The 13,180-nt window shown below is 45.2% G+C and overlaps 1 protein-coding gene across 1 annotated transcript; it reads left to right on the top strand.

Moving 5' to 3' along the window:
* Positions 1 to 1,032: 1,032 nt before the first annotated feature.
* Positions 1,033 to 12,665, top strand: LOC138625233 (stonustoxin subunit beta-like). The gene is given in 7 exon segments (XM_069706013.1): positions 1,033 to 1,254; positions 1,339 to 1,438; positions 3,016 to 3,840; positions 3,843 to 4,413; positions 7,433 to 7,536; positions 7,994 to 8,545; positions 12,379 to 12,665. Coding segments are annotated over 7 exon segments (2,661 nt in total).
* Positions 12,666 to 13,180: the final 515 nt, after the last annotated feature.

The raw sequence follows: 13,180 nt of genomic DNA, 5'->3' as shown, positions 1-13,180 counted from the left end.
TCCTCACTGATTTATTCTCTCTGATGACTGGCCATCTGCAGTCTCCTTGACAGCCAGCCTTCTTCATCATATCTCCACTTTTCCTCTCCTCTTCTTCAAATCATTTTTCCTTTCATCTTAAGTTTTCTTCGCTCCCTCTGCTCTGCCACTGGATTTTATGTGACAGGAAATATTCCTGGCGATGTGGCGTGGTTGTAGATCTTGGACCATGGCAGACAGTATTGATTGGGCTGATTTGCATACATAAATCTATTGGCTATCTGACACTTGCCAATACTCTGGGCACCGGGGAGCGGCAGTGCTGAGTTAGCTAGGTCACATTATCATTGGTGATGGAGCTTTGATGAAGTGTGACAATGCTGCACAGCTGCTGACTGGCTGGCTGAAAGACTGTACTGTAAAAAAAAAAATCATATGTCAAGTTTAACAGCAGTATATGTGGCACCTTGACCGGCTATAATTATATTTATACATATAGTTTTAATGTACAACCCCGTTTCCAAAGAAATTAGTTTGCTGTGTAAAGTGGAAATTATAGCATTTTGAATGCAGTGAGTTGCAAATCATGTAAATTAAACTGAGTAAAGGATAAAACTAAGAAATTGTATTGTTTTGTGAAAAACATATGCTCATTTTGAATTTGACGCCAGCAACAAATTTGACAGCACCATGTTTACCACTGTGTTGCATGACCTTTCTCCTGTAAATGTTTGGTGAATGAGAAGACCAGCTGCTGGAGTTTTGAAAATTAAATGTTGTCCCATTCTTGCCTGATATAGGATTTCAGCAGCTCAACAGTTCGGGATCTCCTTCACAGTAATTTTTTCATTTCAAATGTTTTCAATACGTGACAGGTCTGGATTCCAGGCGGGCCCATGCACTGGTTTCCACAACTAAATTGTGGCTTTTTTTTTTTTAATGCAGTGGGGCCTCAAAGATCACGGCCACCAACTATTAATTTTCGGACTTGTCCCTTGTGTACAGGAATTTTTCCAGACTGAATCAATCTCGCTGTGGAAATTTTTGTTATGAATGTTGGGAGAAATACTTGTTGTCAGTGATTACCCAAATTATCTGGAAAAGCACAAAGTCCCCTTTCAGTGAAAAGTGATGATGCATTACATCTACGTGCCAGGGGGCGGAGTCAGGCGAGGCACTGAACAGGATATAAGCTGGCATGTAGCGTTTCACGGCAACAGACTGGAAGCTCCAGTTGAAAGTGAAGAAGCCTCCGCTGATCGACACCTTCACCAGGTGAGACGTGTGAAAGTGATGCAGGTGTTTTTTAAGCTGCCTGATCCGATCCTGAAAGAGCTGCTTCACCTTGTTTCTCCTCAGGTTGGAGACATGGCCTCAGAGCTCAAGTCGGTGGCTGCCGTGGGTCGACCATTCACCTTAGGGATGCTGTATGACGCTCGCAGAGATGAACTGATCCCAGGTAAGATGCGACTCACAACCACAGGAACACGTGTCACTAACATGCATGATTTCCATGAAGAGTTTGACACGGGTTCAGTTCATCACGAGAACTGGATCAGATTTCACTGAAGCACCATCATGGTTGTCAGCAGAAGTAGAAACCAGCGGTGCTACATGGGTCAAATGTTTGAGGACGCAGAGGGAGAATATATAAATAAGTTGCTTCTTCAACAGTGTAGTCAAGTAAATAGATAAGCGGCTGGCATGAAGGTCCAAGAGCCTCATCAGAATGTCTTGGTTGGTTTGGACCTCTTCCTCGTCCTTCCTAGTGTTGAAGCTGAATCCAGATCCTCAGTGACCTGTGACATGTTGGCCAAGTCGGTGAATCCTGTAGTGGTCCACGGGGAGCAAGAATCGTTGTCAATAAGACGGCACGATCAGCAAAATAGGCCGCGAGGTTTAACGCTACCAGCTAGCCAATCGGTGCCGGCATCATTTTCCACGCTGAAAGTCTGAATCCATTTTTTCCTCTGAGCACAGCACTAGTTTTGGTGTTGAACAACCGTCAGATTTAATTTAAGTTGCTGCTCTCATGGAAGTTTCGTAAAACTCTTTTCTAAAAAGAACTTGCTAATATTGCTAATTGTGATAGCAATACAAACAGTCTAATGTTTATCTTCGGGTATTCAATGATGTTGATGACATGCTATGATTTGATTGGTTGATGCCAAAAGGAAACTGGCTTCCCTTGACATATGATGCGTTAAAAAAAAACAAAAAACGGCTGAGCTCTGGTTACAACAAGAGGAAGTCATGTGCAAGTCAGGCTCGTCCATGTTAGATAATCATGATACTACCACCACCATGTTAACAGATAACCATGATACTACCACCACCATGTTAGATAAGCATGATACTACCACCGCCTTGTTAACAGATAACCATGCTACTACCACTACCATGTTAACAGATAACCATGATACTACCACCACCATGTTAGATAACCATGATACTACCACCACCATGTTAACAGATAACCATGATACTACCACCACCATGTAAACAGATAACCATGGTACTACTACCACCATGTCAGATAACCATGATACTACCACCACCATGTAAACATAACCATGGTACTACTACCACCATGTTAGATAACCATGATACTACCACCACCACCTTGTTAACAGATAACCATGCTACTACCACTACCATGTTAACAGATAACCATGATACTACCACCATGTTAGATAACTATGGTACTACCACCACCATGTTAGATAACCATGATACTACCACCACCATGTTAACAGATAACCATGATACTACCACCACCATGTAAACAGATAACCATGGTACTACTACCACCATGTTAGATAACCATGATACTACCACCACCATGTAAACAGATAACCATGATACTACCACCACCATGTTAGATAACCATGATACTAACACCACCATGTAAACAGATAACCATGATACTACCACCACCACCATGTTAACAGAGGGGATCAGGTTCTTCCTAGTAACTGCAGTGTTTTCCATTCTCCAAACATTACGTTCTGTCTTGGTGCTCTGTATTTTCTACAGGTGTTTCTCTTTGGGATGAGAAGACTGTGCAGGAAAAAATAGTTAAGAGCTCTCAGCCCAGCAGTATGTTTCAGATCACTTCACATGACTCCACAGAAGAAAAATCTTTCCTACTGGACGTCAGCGCCTCTCTGAAGGTCAGTTTCTTTTGTGGTCTGATTCAAGCCGGAGGATCTGCCAAGTATGTGGATGATCGGAATAATTTCCACAATCAGAGCAGAGTGACCCTTCAGTACAAAGCAACCACCCACTTCCAACAGTTGATGACCAATCAGGGAACCAAGACGATGCAACCGACAGTGGCTCTGGAGAAGGGTTTGGCAACACACGTGGTCCTCGGCATTCTCTGTGGGACGAATGCTTTCTTTGTGTTTGACAGTGAGAAGGTGGATGCGAGCCACGTCCAGGACATCCATGGCAGAATGGAGGCGGTGATAAAGAAGATTCCTACAGTGGATATTGAGGGCAGCGCTGATCTGAAGCTTACTGATGAAGAGAAAAAACTCCGCCAAACATTCTCCTGCAAATTCTACGGCAACTTCCTTGAGAAAAACCCTGCGACCTTCGCAGATGTGGTGGAGGTCTATGTGCAGCTTCCAAAGCTGATCGGAGCGAAAGGCGAGAACGCCGTTCCCCTGAAGGTCTGACTGATGCCTCTGAAAGATTTAGATTTCATTCCCGCTCAGCTGAAGTTTTCTGCTGCAGAAGCTCCTCAGGTGACTGGGATCACTGTTGGCCTGGTTAGAAAAGCCGAGAACGTGTTAGATGACTCAAACCAACTGGTGATGAGATGCAATGATTCTCTGGAGGAAAACGTGGTGAAACAGTGCACAAAATGATGAGCAGTTTCCAGAAGCTGTGCAGTTATTACATATCTGTGCTAAAGACAACCAGGGCAGAAAAAATTCCCCTCATCCGAGCAGGGAAGGAAGATGAAAGCTCACTGAAAAAGCTCTTTGAAGACGGAGAACACTCACCGTTCAGTCATTACAACTTAAGCAAGTGGCTGGAAGACAAAGAGAGAGAAATCAACATCATGAGGTCGTGAGTGGAAGCGATGGAAGAAACAAAGATTGTTCCAAATCAGTCAGTCTTGGATCGACAGGTTCTCGCTGCGGGTGTCCAGCATGCTCTGGTCTTCGTTTTCACCTCTGTGGAAAACACCAATTCCTTCCTCGACCAGTTAGCAGCCAATGTGGACCAGTTTCACTCGGATCAACTGTTAACCAGTGCTGATGGTCGCGACCCTGCAAAGTGGTACTCATCAGACGAAGTGTTGACTGCAGTGAGAGAAAAAGCCAGAGCTTTCTGTGATGTTGTTAAAACCCTGAAGAGCAACAGCCGCTTCCATTTCCTCGCAGCAGCCATTGCTAATCCCAAACACCCCGGAGCAACTAGGTAGGTAGGTATTTACTTTATTAATCCCTGAGGGGAAATTTTTTTTTCGCTACAGCAGCATACAGAAGCAATAAGATAATAATATAAATAATAGAATAAAATAATAGAATAGAATAGAATAATAGAAAAGCAATAAAATAGCAGTAAATAGCAGTAAAAAAATATAAATATAAAATATAAAATGCACAGTTTATACAGTACATTATATATCTATATATATTATATACAAACAAACCAAGAACACAGTCAACATATATATATATATATATATATATATATATATATATATATATATATACAGGACAGTATATATCTATATATATTATATACAAACAAACCAAGAAACACAGTCAACAGTGTTATTGTACTGTGATGGATTTTGCCAGAGGTGAGTTATTGCAGTGGGCAGGAATGATCTCCTGTATCTGTCCTTGTGACAGCGGAGCTGGAGGAATCTTTTAGAGAAAGTGCTCCACTGTCCCTGCAGCAGGTGGTGGAGAGGGTGGACAGGATTATCCAATATGGATAATAGTTTGTTCAGCGTCCTCCTCTCCACCACCTTTTCCAGGCTGTCCAGTTTGTAGCCGATGATGGAGCCGGCCTTCTTAACCAGTTTGTTAAGTCTGTTGGTGTCACCGGCTCCAATGCTGCTCCCCCAGCAGACCCCAGCGAAGTACAAAGCACTGGCCACAACAGACTGGTAGAACATCTCCAACATCTTGCTGCACACATTGAAGGATCGAAGTTTCCTCAAGAAAAAGAGTTGACTCATCACCTTCTTGTAGACAGTTCAGTCTGTTGTCGATGGACACACCCAGGTACTTGTACTCCTCAACCATGTCCACCTCCTCTCCCAGAACTCTCAGCGGTTGTGGAGCCGTCGTCTTCCTCCTGAAGTCGACCACCATCTCTCTGGTCTTGGCCACGTTCAGGAGCAGGTGATTTCTTCCCGCCCACTCCACAAAGTCCTCCACTACTGCCCTGTACTCATCCTCCCGTACATCCATTATACATCCTACCACTGCAGAGTCATCAGAGAACTTCTGCAGATGGCAGGACTCTGAGTTGTTCTGGAAGTCAGTGGTGTAGAAGGTGAACAGGAAGGGAGACAGAACAGTTCCCTGAGGAGCTCCAGTACCACTGACCACCGTATCAGACAGCACACTGCCCAGACGGACAAACTGTGGTCTGCCTGTTAGGTAGTCAGTGATCCAGGAGACGATGGACGCGTCCACCCCCACCACCCGCAGCTTCTCACTCAGCAGCAGTGGTTGGATGGTGTTGAATGCACTGGAGAAATCAAAGAAAGTGATTCTCACAGATTCACCGGTTCCATCCAGGTGAGATTGAGCTCGTTGCAGCAGGTAGATGATGGCGTCGTCCACTCCCACACGAGGCTGGTACGCAAATTGCAGAGGGTCCAGAGAAGATTTCACCAGCGGCCTGAGGTGGGCCAAGACCAGCCTCTCCAGCACCTTCATCACATGAGATGTGAGGGCAACCGGTCGGTAGTCGTTGAGGCCAGATGGAGTCGTCTTCTTGGGGACTGGAACCAGGCAGGATGTCTTCCACAGCACCGGGACTTCCTCCTGCTTCAGGCTCAGGTTGAAGAGGTGTTGTAGGACCTCAGCCAGCTGGACGGCGCAGGTCTTCAGGACCACGGGGCTGATGCCGTCAGGTCCTGCAGCCTTGCGCAGGTGGATTCTCTCCAGCTGTCTCCTAACCTGGCAGTCGTCACAGAGAGGGGGGTGAGGGAGGTGTGGGGGGGTTGAGGTGTCGATGGAGGAAGAGCCCTTTGAGATTGAGGGCTCTATGCAGTTCACCAGGGGGCGCAGAGGAGGGAGGGGGGAGGCAGCAGAGGTGTTTGGGAGGTGTGAGGTGTAGAGGAGACAGATGAGGGTGGTGAACTAAACCTGTTGAAGAAACAGTTTAGTTCATTTGACCTCTCCGGGAAGCCCCCTGGTTGTCTCTCTCTCCCCTTGAACCCAGTAATCTCCTTCATACCGGTCCACACCTCCCTCACGTTGTTCTGCTGGAGTTTGGCCTCCAGCTTCCTCCTGTAGGAGTCCTTGCACTCCCTGAGCTTCTCCTTCAGGTGGCGCTGCACTCTTCTGAGCTCCTCCCTGTCCCTAGACCTGAAGGCTGCTTTCTTCTTATTAAGAAGCACCTTCAGGTCACTGGTGATCCACGGCTTGTTGTTGGGGAAGCAGTGTCCAGTCCGGGATGGTACGGTGGTGTGTTCACAGAATTTGATGTATTCTGTGATACAGTCCGTCATGCTGTTGATGTCCTCCCCATGCGGTCCACACAGCACATCCCAGTCCGTGGACTCAAAGCAGTCCTGCAGGGCATCTTTAGCCTCCTGTGTCCACCTCCTCACAGTCCTGCTGGTTACAGGCTGCCTCTGTACCAGGGGAACATACTTGGGAGTCAGCAGGACCAGGTTGTGGTCTGATCTACCAAGGGGGGGAAGGGCAGTAGCACTGTATGCATCCATGGCATTAGCATACAGTAAGTCCAGAGTTTTATTGTTCCGGGTGGGGCAGTTCACATACTGGTGCAAAGTTGGCAGTACTTTATCCAGACTGGTGTGTTTAAAGTCTCCAGTAACTGCCAAAAATGCACCGGGATGCTTAGTCTGCAGTTTAGCCACAGTGGAGTGGATGGTGTCCACTGCTGCCTCTGCGTCAGCTGATCGAGGAACGTACACAGCGATAACAATGGCGGACGTGAACTCCCTCTGCAAATAATAAGGGCGCATCCCCACGGCGAGCAGTTCAATGTCCGGGCTACAGAAACGTTCCTTCACACACACGTGGTCGGGATTGCACCACCTCTCGTTCACATAGACTGCAATCCCTCCACCTTTCTTCTTGCCGCTCCGAACAACGTCTCTGTCCGCCCGAACAGTCCTGAAGCCGGGTACGGCCGCGCTGTGGTCCAGGAAATGTGAGTGCAGCCATGTCTCGGTGAAACACATGATGCTGCACTCCCGGTATTCCCGCTAGGTCTTTACCAGAACTATCTACCACTACAAGGACGGCGTCCTGGTCTCGGATGACTTCTCAAAGCCTGACGTCACTGATGTGGAGAATGTGACCGACAGAACAGACCTCCTCTGTTGTAAGTCTGACTTTTTACTGTTAATCACAAAATTCAGTGTCCAAGAAACTCTCCATTGCCTTTGTGACGTCACCGTGGATACCTGAAACTGGAGCAGAGGAACATCAGGTTTTGTGTCAAACTGTGTAAACGGTCAACAGAGACCCTTGAAATGTTCAGAAAGTCTACGGCGATGAAGCGATGAGCCGGGCGACGTGTTATAATGACATCACGTTTGAAGAGGGGCAGAGCTTCATCATCCAACACCGAAGAATCTCCTGTTTCAGTGTTCCAGTTTCAGGTTTCCACAGTGACATCACTAATGTTCATGTACCAGCGGTCACGTTAACGTGTTGATGAAGAGACGACACTCTGAATACTAGATATTATATATTATTATAATGAGAGTTATACGAGCTCAGGATGCTGTGATCTGCGCTGGAGATGTTGAAGATTCGTGTGTTGTTGCCTCCATCAGATTTCTGTAACCCGAGCCTGGACCCAAACACAGCCAACAACCACCTCCTTCTGTCCGACGACAACAAGAAGGTGACATATGGGAAGGATCAAGGCTACCCTTACCACCCCGAGAGGTTTGTCCACCATCCTCAGGTGCTGTGCAGAGAGGGGATGGCTGGACAGCATTACTGGGAGGTAGAGCGGAGTTACCTGTATGTTGAAAAGTTGGGTGTTGTTGTTTCATACAAAGGAATCAGCAGGAAACAAGACAGTCATGTCTCTGCATTTGGAAGTGATGCTTTGTCCGAGTACTATGGTCTCTGGGCTTTTCCCAAAGAGGATGAAACTGAGTACAACACTGGTTCATCTGCATGGCATGATAATGAAAGGACCAATGTTAATTGGAAACGTGTTGGGGTTTATCTAAACTGACCTGCTGGCACGCTGTCTTTCTACCAGGTGTGTTCTGACACACTGACTCACCTGTACACTTTCCGCAAACGGTTCTCTGAGCTGCTGTACCCGGCCTTTTGGGTTGCAAAGCCTGGTAACTACGTAGCTTTGTTCCCTGGTAGAATAAGACCAGACTGACTATCATGGCGTGAACGTGATGGCAGTCAGCAGTCGTTCATGAACGAGGACTTTATTTGACTTTCTTTATTATTAAATGCTTCTTAACGCTTCACAACCCAACTTCAACTACACTGGTCTCGTCTCGCGTTCTTTAATCCGCTCGTCTGATCTGATAAAACTGGGACAGCATCAGCTGGTTTTGTTTATACTCGTACACGTATGTGCTGGATGATTTGATTGTTGTATGATTTTGATGAGGCAGAACTGGGTTTAAACTTCTTTAAATGCTCTAAGATAAACTGTCTGTAAACACACGTCGGTGACAGAAATACTTCCTTTACCGTCTTCATCGGCTCATTCATGTTTAACTGGGTTATGTTTAAAATATAATGAATATTGTGATGGATTTATCTAGAAAATGTTAAACATGAGGCTGCATTTATTCTGGGGAAGTTTGAATAAAACAATAGATAGAAGTTGTTCAGTTGTTCGGTCGCTGTAACTCTTCTCATGTTAAACACTCACTAAAGTGAAACCCTGATTTGAACACATTGAAGCTGTTGAATTATTTAACATTGTTTAAACGGAGCACTATGAAGCAAATATTGTGTGTGAAAAAGAAAATCATTATTTCAGCTTGAGTTCATTGATGTGATTTTAGCTGTTCAGTATTTTTCTGCTGTTAAAAAAAGAGAAGAGTCAAACTCCTCTCAACTGTCCTGTAAAAGCATGCTAAAGCTGCAGAAGTTTGACATGTCCTGCTAAAACGTGAATGGCCCCGCTAGGACCGCCATGGTGGAAACGATGTGGAGTCACTGGTTGCTATGACGATTCCCGCCCTTCAGTGGAGCAGTGAGCCAGACAGAAATACAGACACTCTTCCTTCAAGAAAGTCCTCATGAAACAGAAACTACAAGTCCTATTGAAAATATTCTTTCAGCGTGAGCATCAGAATCTTGTCGTGAAGAACTGTAGTGATTTGCACGTCCCTACTGTGTATTATTGAGGCGTGGTCGCAGGTTAGAGACACCCTCCCTTCCTGTTTCTGACCAGAAGGTTCAGAGCTCAGATATAATGGGAGTCTGTTGGAGAGCTGGAGGGAGCACTCAGCACTCGGAGGGATTTCAGCCAAAACGGAGACTCTGATCACAATGAGAGTCGGACTGGCAGCTGACAGAAATCCCTCCAGTTTGATGTATACATTGTGTGTGTGGAGCGGAAACTGTGTGCAGGAAACAGGATTAAAAGTGATTTTCTTTACGGAATTTGAGGGCATCAAAAGTAATTTTCTTATAGATTGTTAATATGTGAAATTGATGAATCTATAAGATGTATTAATGTATAAAACGTAGTGTTTCCCCTCCTTTGTCTTATATAACCCCCTATAAAATGTATTAATCTATAAGATGATTTATGAATGTCTAATATTTAGTGCCCGAGCACCAATGGTGCGAAAGCCCTATTGTTCTTCAAGGAATTATTTTTCTGGTCAGGGCCTGAGCACCGAAGGTGCGAAAGCCCTATTGTTATTCAAACGATTATTATTAGGGCCCGAGCACCGATGGTGTGAAAGCCCTATTGTTATTCAAACGATTATTATTAGGGCCCGAGCACCGATGGTGTGAAGCCCTATTGTTTTTCGTAAAAATGTTCTTCTTCTTCTTCTTCTTATTCTTACGAAAAGTGATTTGCCTTTTTGGAGGCTTTATCATATTCAAAAACTCATGAAAGTGGATATACATATGTCTCCCGTCGAAATTTTCGTATTCTGGTGGAGTCTGGAGTGGGCGTGGCCAAATGGCTCGAGAGCGCCCCCTAAAGAGATGCCCCGGCGGCCACATTTACCTAAATTCACCAAATCCGGTGAACACGTGTATCACACCTAGACCCACAAAAAAGTTACATTGCACCATTACGTCAACTCGACAGAAAGTCCACCATTTTGAATTTAGTCGCCATTTTGGGCGATTCTGACACGTTGTACTTTGTCGAACTCCTCTTGGGGATTTTGTCACACCAACTTGAATTTAGTTTCTATGGATAGAAAACATGTTTGGGATTAAATCTTATCAAAATAATTTGTTTTTGTCGATGCGTGTGCCCGTAAAGAGGTGGCCATTTTGAGCGTCTCGCCATGAAACTACGAGTTGCTTTAAATCTTATGTACATGGACCAACCTTCTCCAAATATCAAGTTGGGTCACAATAACCTAAACATGGAGTTGGTGATATATTGAAACTTTCGATCGACTTTGTCAATGGGCGTCGCCGTGATGATGCGGCAAAGTTTGATGTCTCGCCGTGACACAGGAAGTTGATGTTTAAGGTCAAAGGATGCTTGAAACCTCACGAAATGTGTGACATACATCCGGCGTGGTAAGACGATACATCTGATGTGTTTTGCGAGTGGGCGTGGCCAAACGGTTCGCCAGCGCCCCCTGCTGGAGACAGGAAACGAAACAAAAATAGCAACTTTAAGTGGGGATACGTGGTCCCTTGTGCGCTGCACGTCGGGGAGACAACTTCGGGAGGCGGCGCACGGGAGTGCAAGGGCCCGTTATCACTGCTTGCAGTTTTAATTCTCGTTCCTTATTTTTCTCCACAAAGAACTGTATTTTTGGCAGCTTTATCATACTCAAAAACTCATAAAAGTTGGCAATCATGTCTCTCCCAGCAAAAAAATTATTATTCTAGTTGAGTCGCGAGCGGGTGTTGCTAAATGGCTGGCTAGTGCCCCCTAAAGGCGGCTACATTTACCTACATGTGCGAAATTCAGTGGACATGTGTATCACACCGAGACGTACAAAAAAGTTACATTGCACCAGTACATCAACTCAACAGGAAGTCCGCCATTTTTAATTTAGTGGCCATGTTTTTGCGATTCGCACATGTTGTACTTTAACAAACTCCTCCCAGGTATTTTGTCGGACTAACCTGACATTTTTTCTGAGCTTTCTTAACATTTTTGGGATTAAAAGTTGTTAAAAGAATTCGCTTTGATGCCTTTGGAGTCCAGACACTGAGAACAGAAAAATAATTTCAAAACTCGATAAATTTGATTTATAGATTATATCTACAAAATACAATTTCATTATACAAAAGTTGTAATTTTGTATGTGCTTATCATTTGTGTGCTTTTTACGCTTCTGTGCCTTTTTTCTTATCTCTTTCTCTCTCTTTCTGTGTGCGAAGCAGCGCAGCCTGTAGTTTCTGTTTCTGTTGGAGGAAAAGGTCAAAGCAGCAGAGAGAATTAATTGATGAGTGAGAGAGCACAGCTGGCTGTCAGACCAACCAGGGCTTGTGTGTGTATGTGTGTGTGTGTGTGTGTGTGTGTGTGTGTGTGTGTGTGTGTGTGTGTGTGTGTGTGTGTGTGTGTGTGTGTGTGTGTGTGTGTGTGTGTGTGTGTGTGTGTGTGTGTGTGTGCGTGTGTGAGAGTTTTATGAGCTGCAATTTTGCAATTTAGTCCATTCAGGAAAAGTATTTCTTCAGTGTGTGCACAGAAGTTGTGCAGATTTGACAAGATTCTTGTTTTTATATGATAATTTTCAGAAGAAATAGTAAAAGGTGAAAATCAAACATAGTATGGATTGCTCCCTCCAGGTGGGGACAGAGTGCCTGCCCCAAGCGAAGGAGTTTAAGCATCTTGGGGTCTTGATCACGAGTGAGGTGAGGATGGAGTAGGAGATCGACAGGCTGATCGGTGCGGCTGCAGCAGTAAAACAGGTGCTGCACCGGACCGTGTTGGTGAAGAGGAGTTGAGCCGAAAGGCGAAGCTTTCAGTTTACCGGTCGATCTACGTTCCGACTCTCATCGATGGTCATGTCCTCTGAAGGTCATGACCGAAAGAACGAGATGGCAGCCCAACTGCCAGGAGACCCCGGGGAAGACCCAGAACACGCTGGAGGGATTATATCTCCCGGCTGGCGTGGGAACGCCTCCGGATCCCACAGAATGAGCTGGAAAGTGTTGCGGGGGAGAGGGAAGTCTGGACCAACTTGCTTGGCCTGCTGCCACTACGACCCGGTTCCGGATAAGCGGAAGATGATGGATGATGTAAAATCAAACAGGTGCAACACATGGGCCAAGTGTAATGTTAAAAACGTTGTCTCCTTGCTGTGAACGCAGTCCAACAGTGTAATAACTGATTGCAAACTTAATGTTAAAATTCATTGACAACAAACAATCAAAAACTGTATGTTTCTTTGATTTTAAGTGGACCGTGGAGTTCGTTTACCAATAACATTTTGCATTACCCTATAAACCACAGGCTGTTTTAAGGGTAGTTTCACCGCCTTCACTTTTAAGTCTGTGGGCCCTGTTTTCATCCGTCTGGGCGCAGGTTGTAGGTGTGGCCAACTTGTTTGGTATTTTATAGAATACAAGTGTAGGCGCTGGTGAAGAAGGAGGAATAGATCATTATGAGGTGCATCACAGCCGACTTCAATCATGGCCAATTAAATCCGCTCCTCTCATCCCCTTTTAAAGCCGTTGTGTCATAGCATATTGTCAGTTTCTCATAGCTGAAGAAGGGATCGGATCGGAACTACCCTCCAAAAACTTTACGAAGGAGGAAACTGACATACATCCCCATTTCCCCCCAAAAACTTGGGATCCTGTGTAAAATGTAAATAAAA

The sequence above is a fragment of the Brachyistius frenatus genome, unplaced genomic scaffold, assembly GCF_029030835.1.
Source record: "Brachyistius frenatus isolate BFR_SWC_R1_liver_20210118 unplaced genomic scaffold, ASM2903083v1 Contig_60, whole genome shotgun sequence".
Taxonomy (NCBI): domain Eukaryota; kingdom Metazoa; phylum Chordata; class Actinopteri; family Embiotocidae; genus Brachyistius; species Brachyistius frenatus.
The sequence above is the reverse complement of the archived record's forward strand: the minus strand, read 5'-3'. Positions and strand labels throughout refer to the sequence as shown.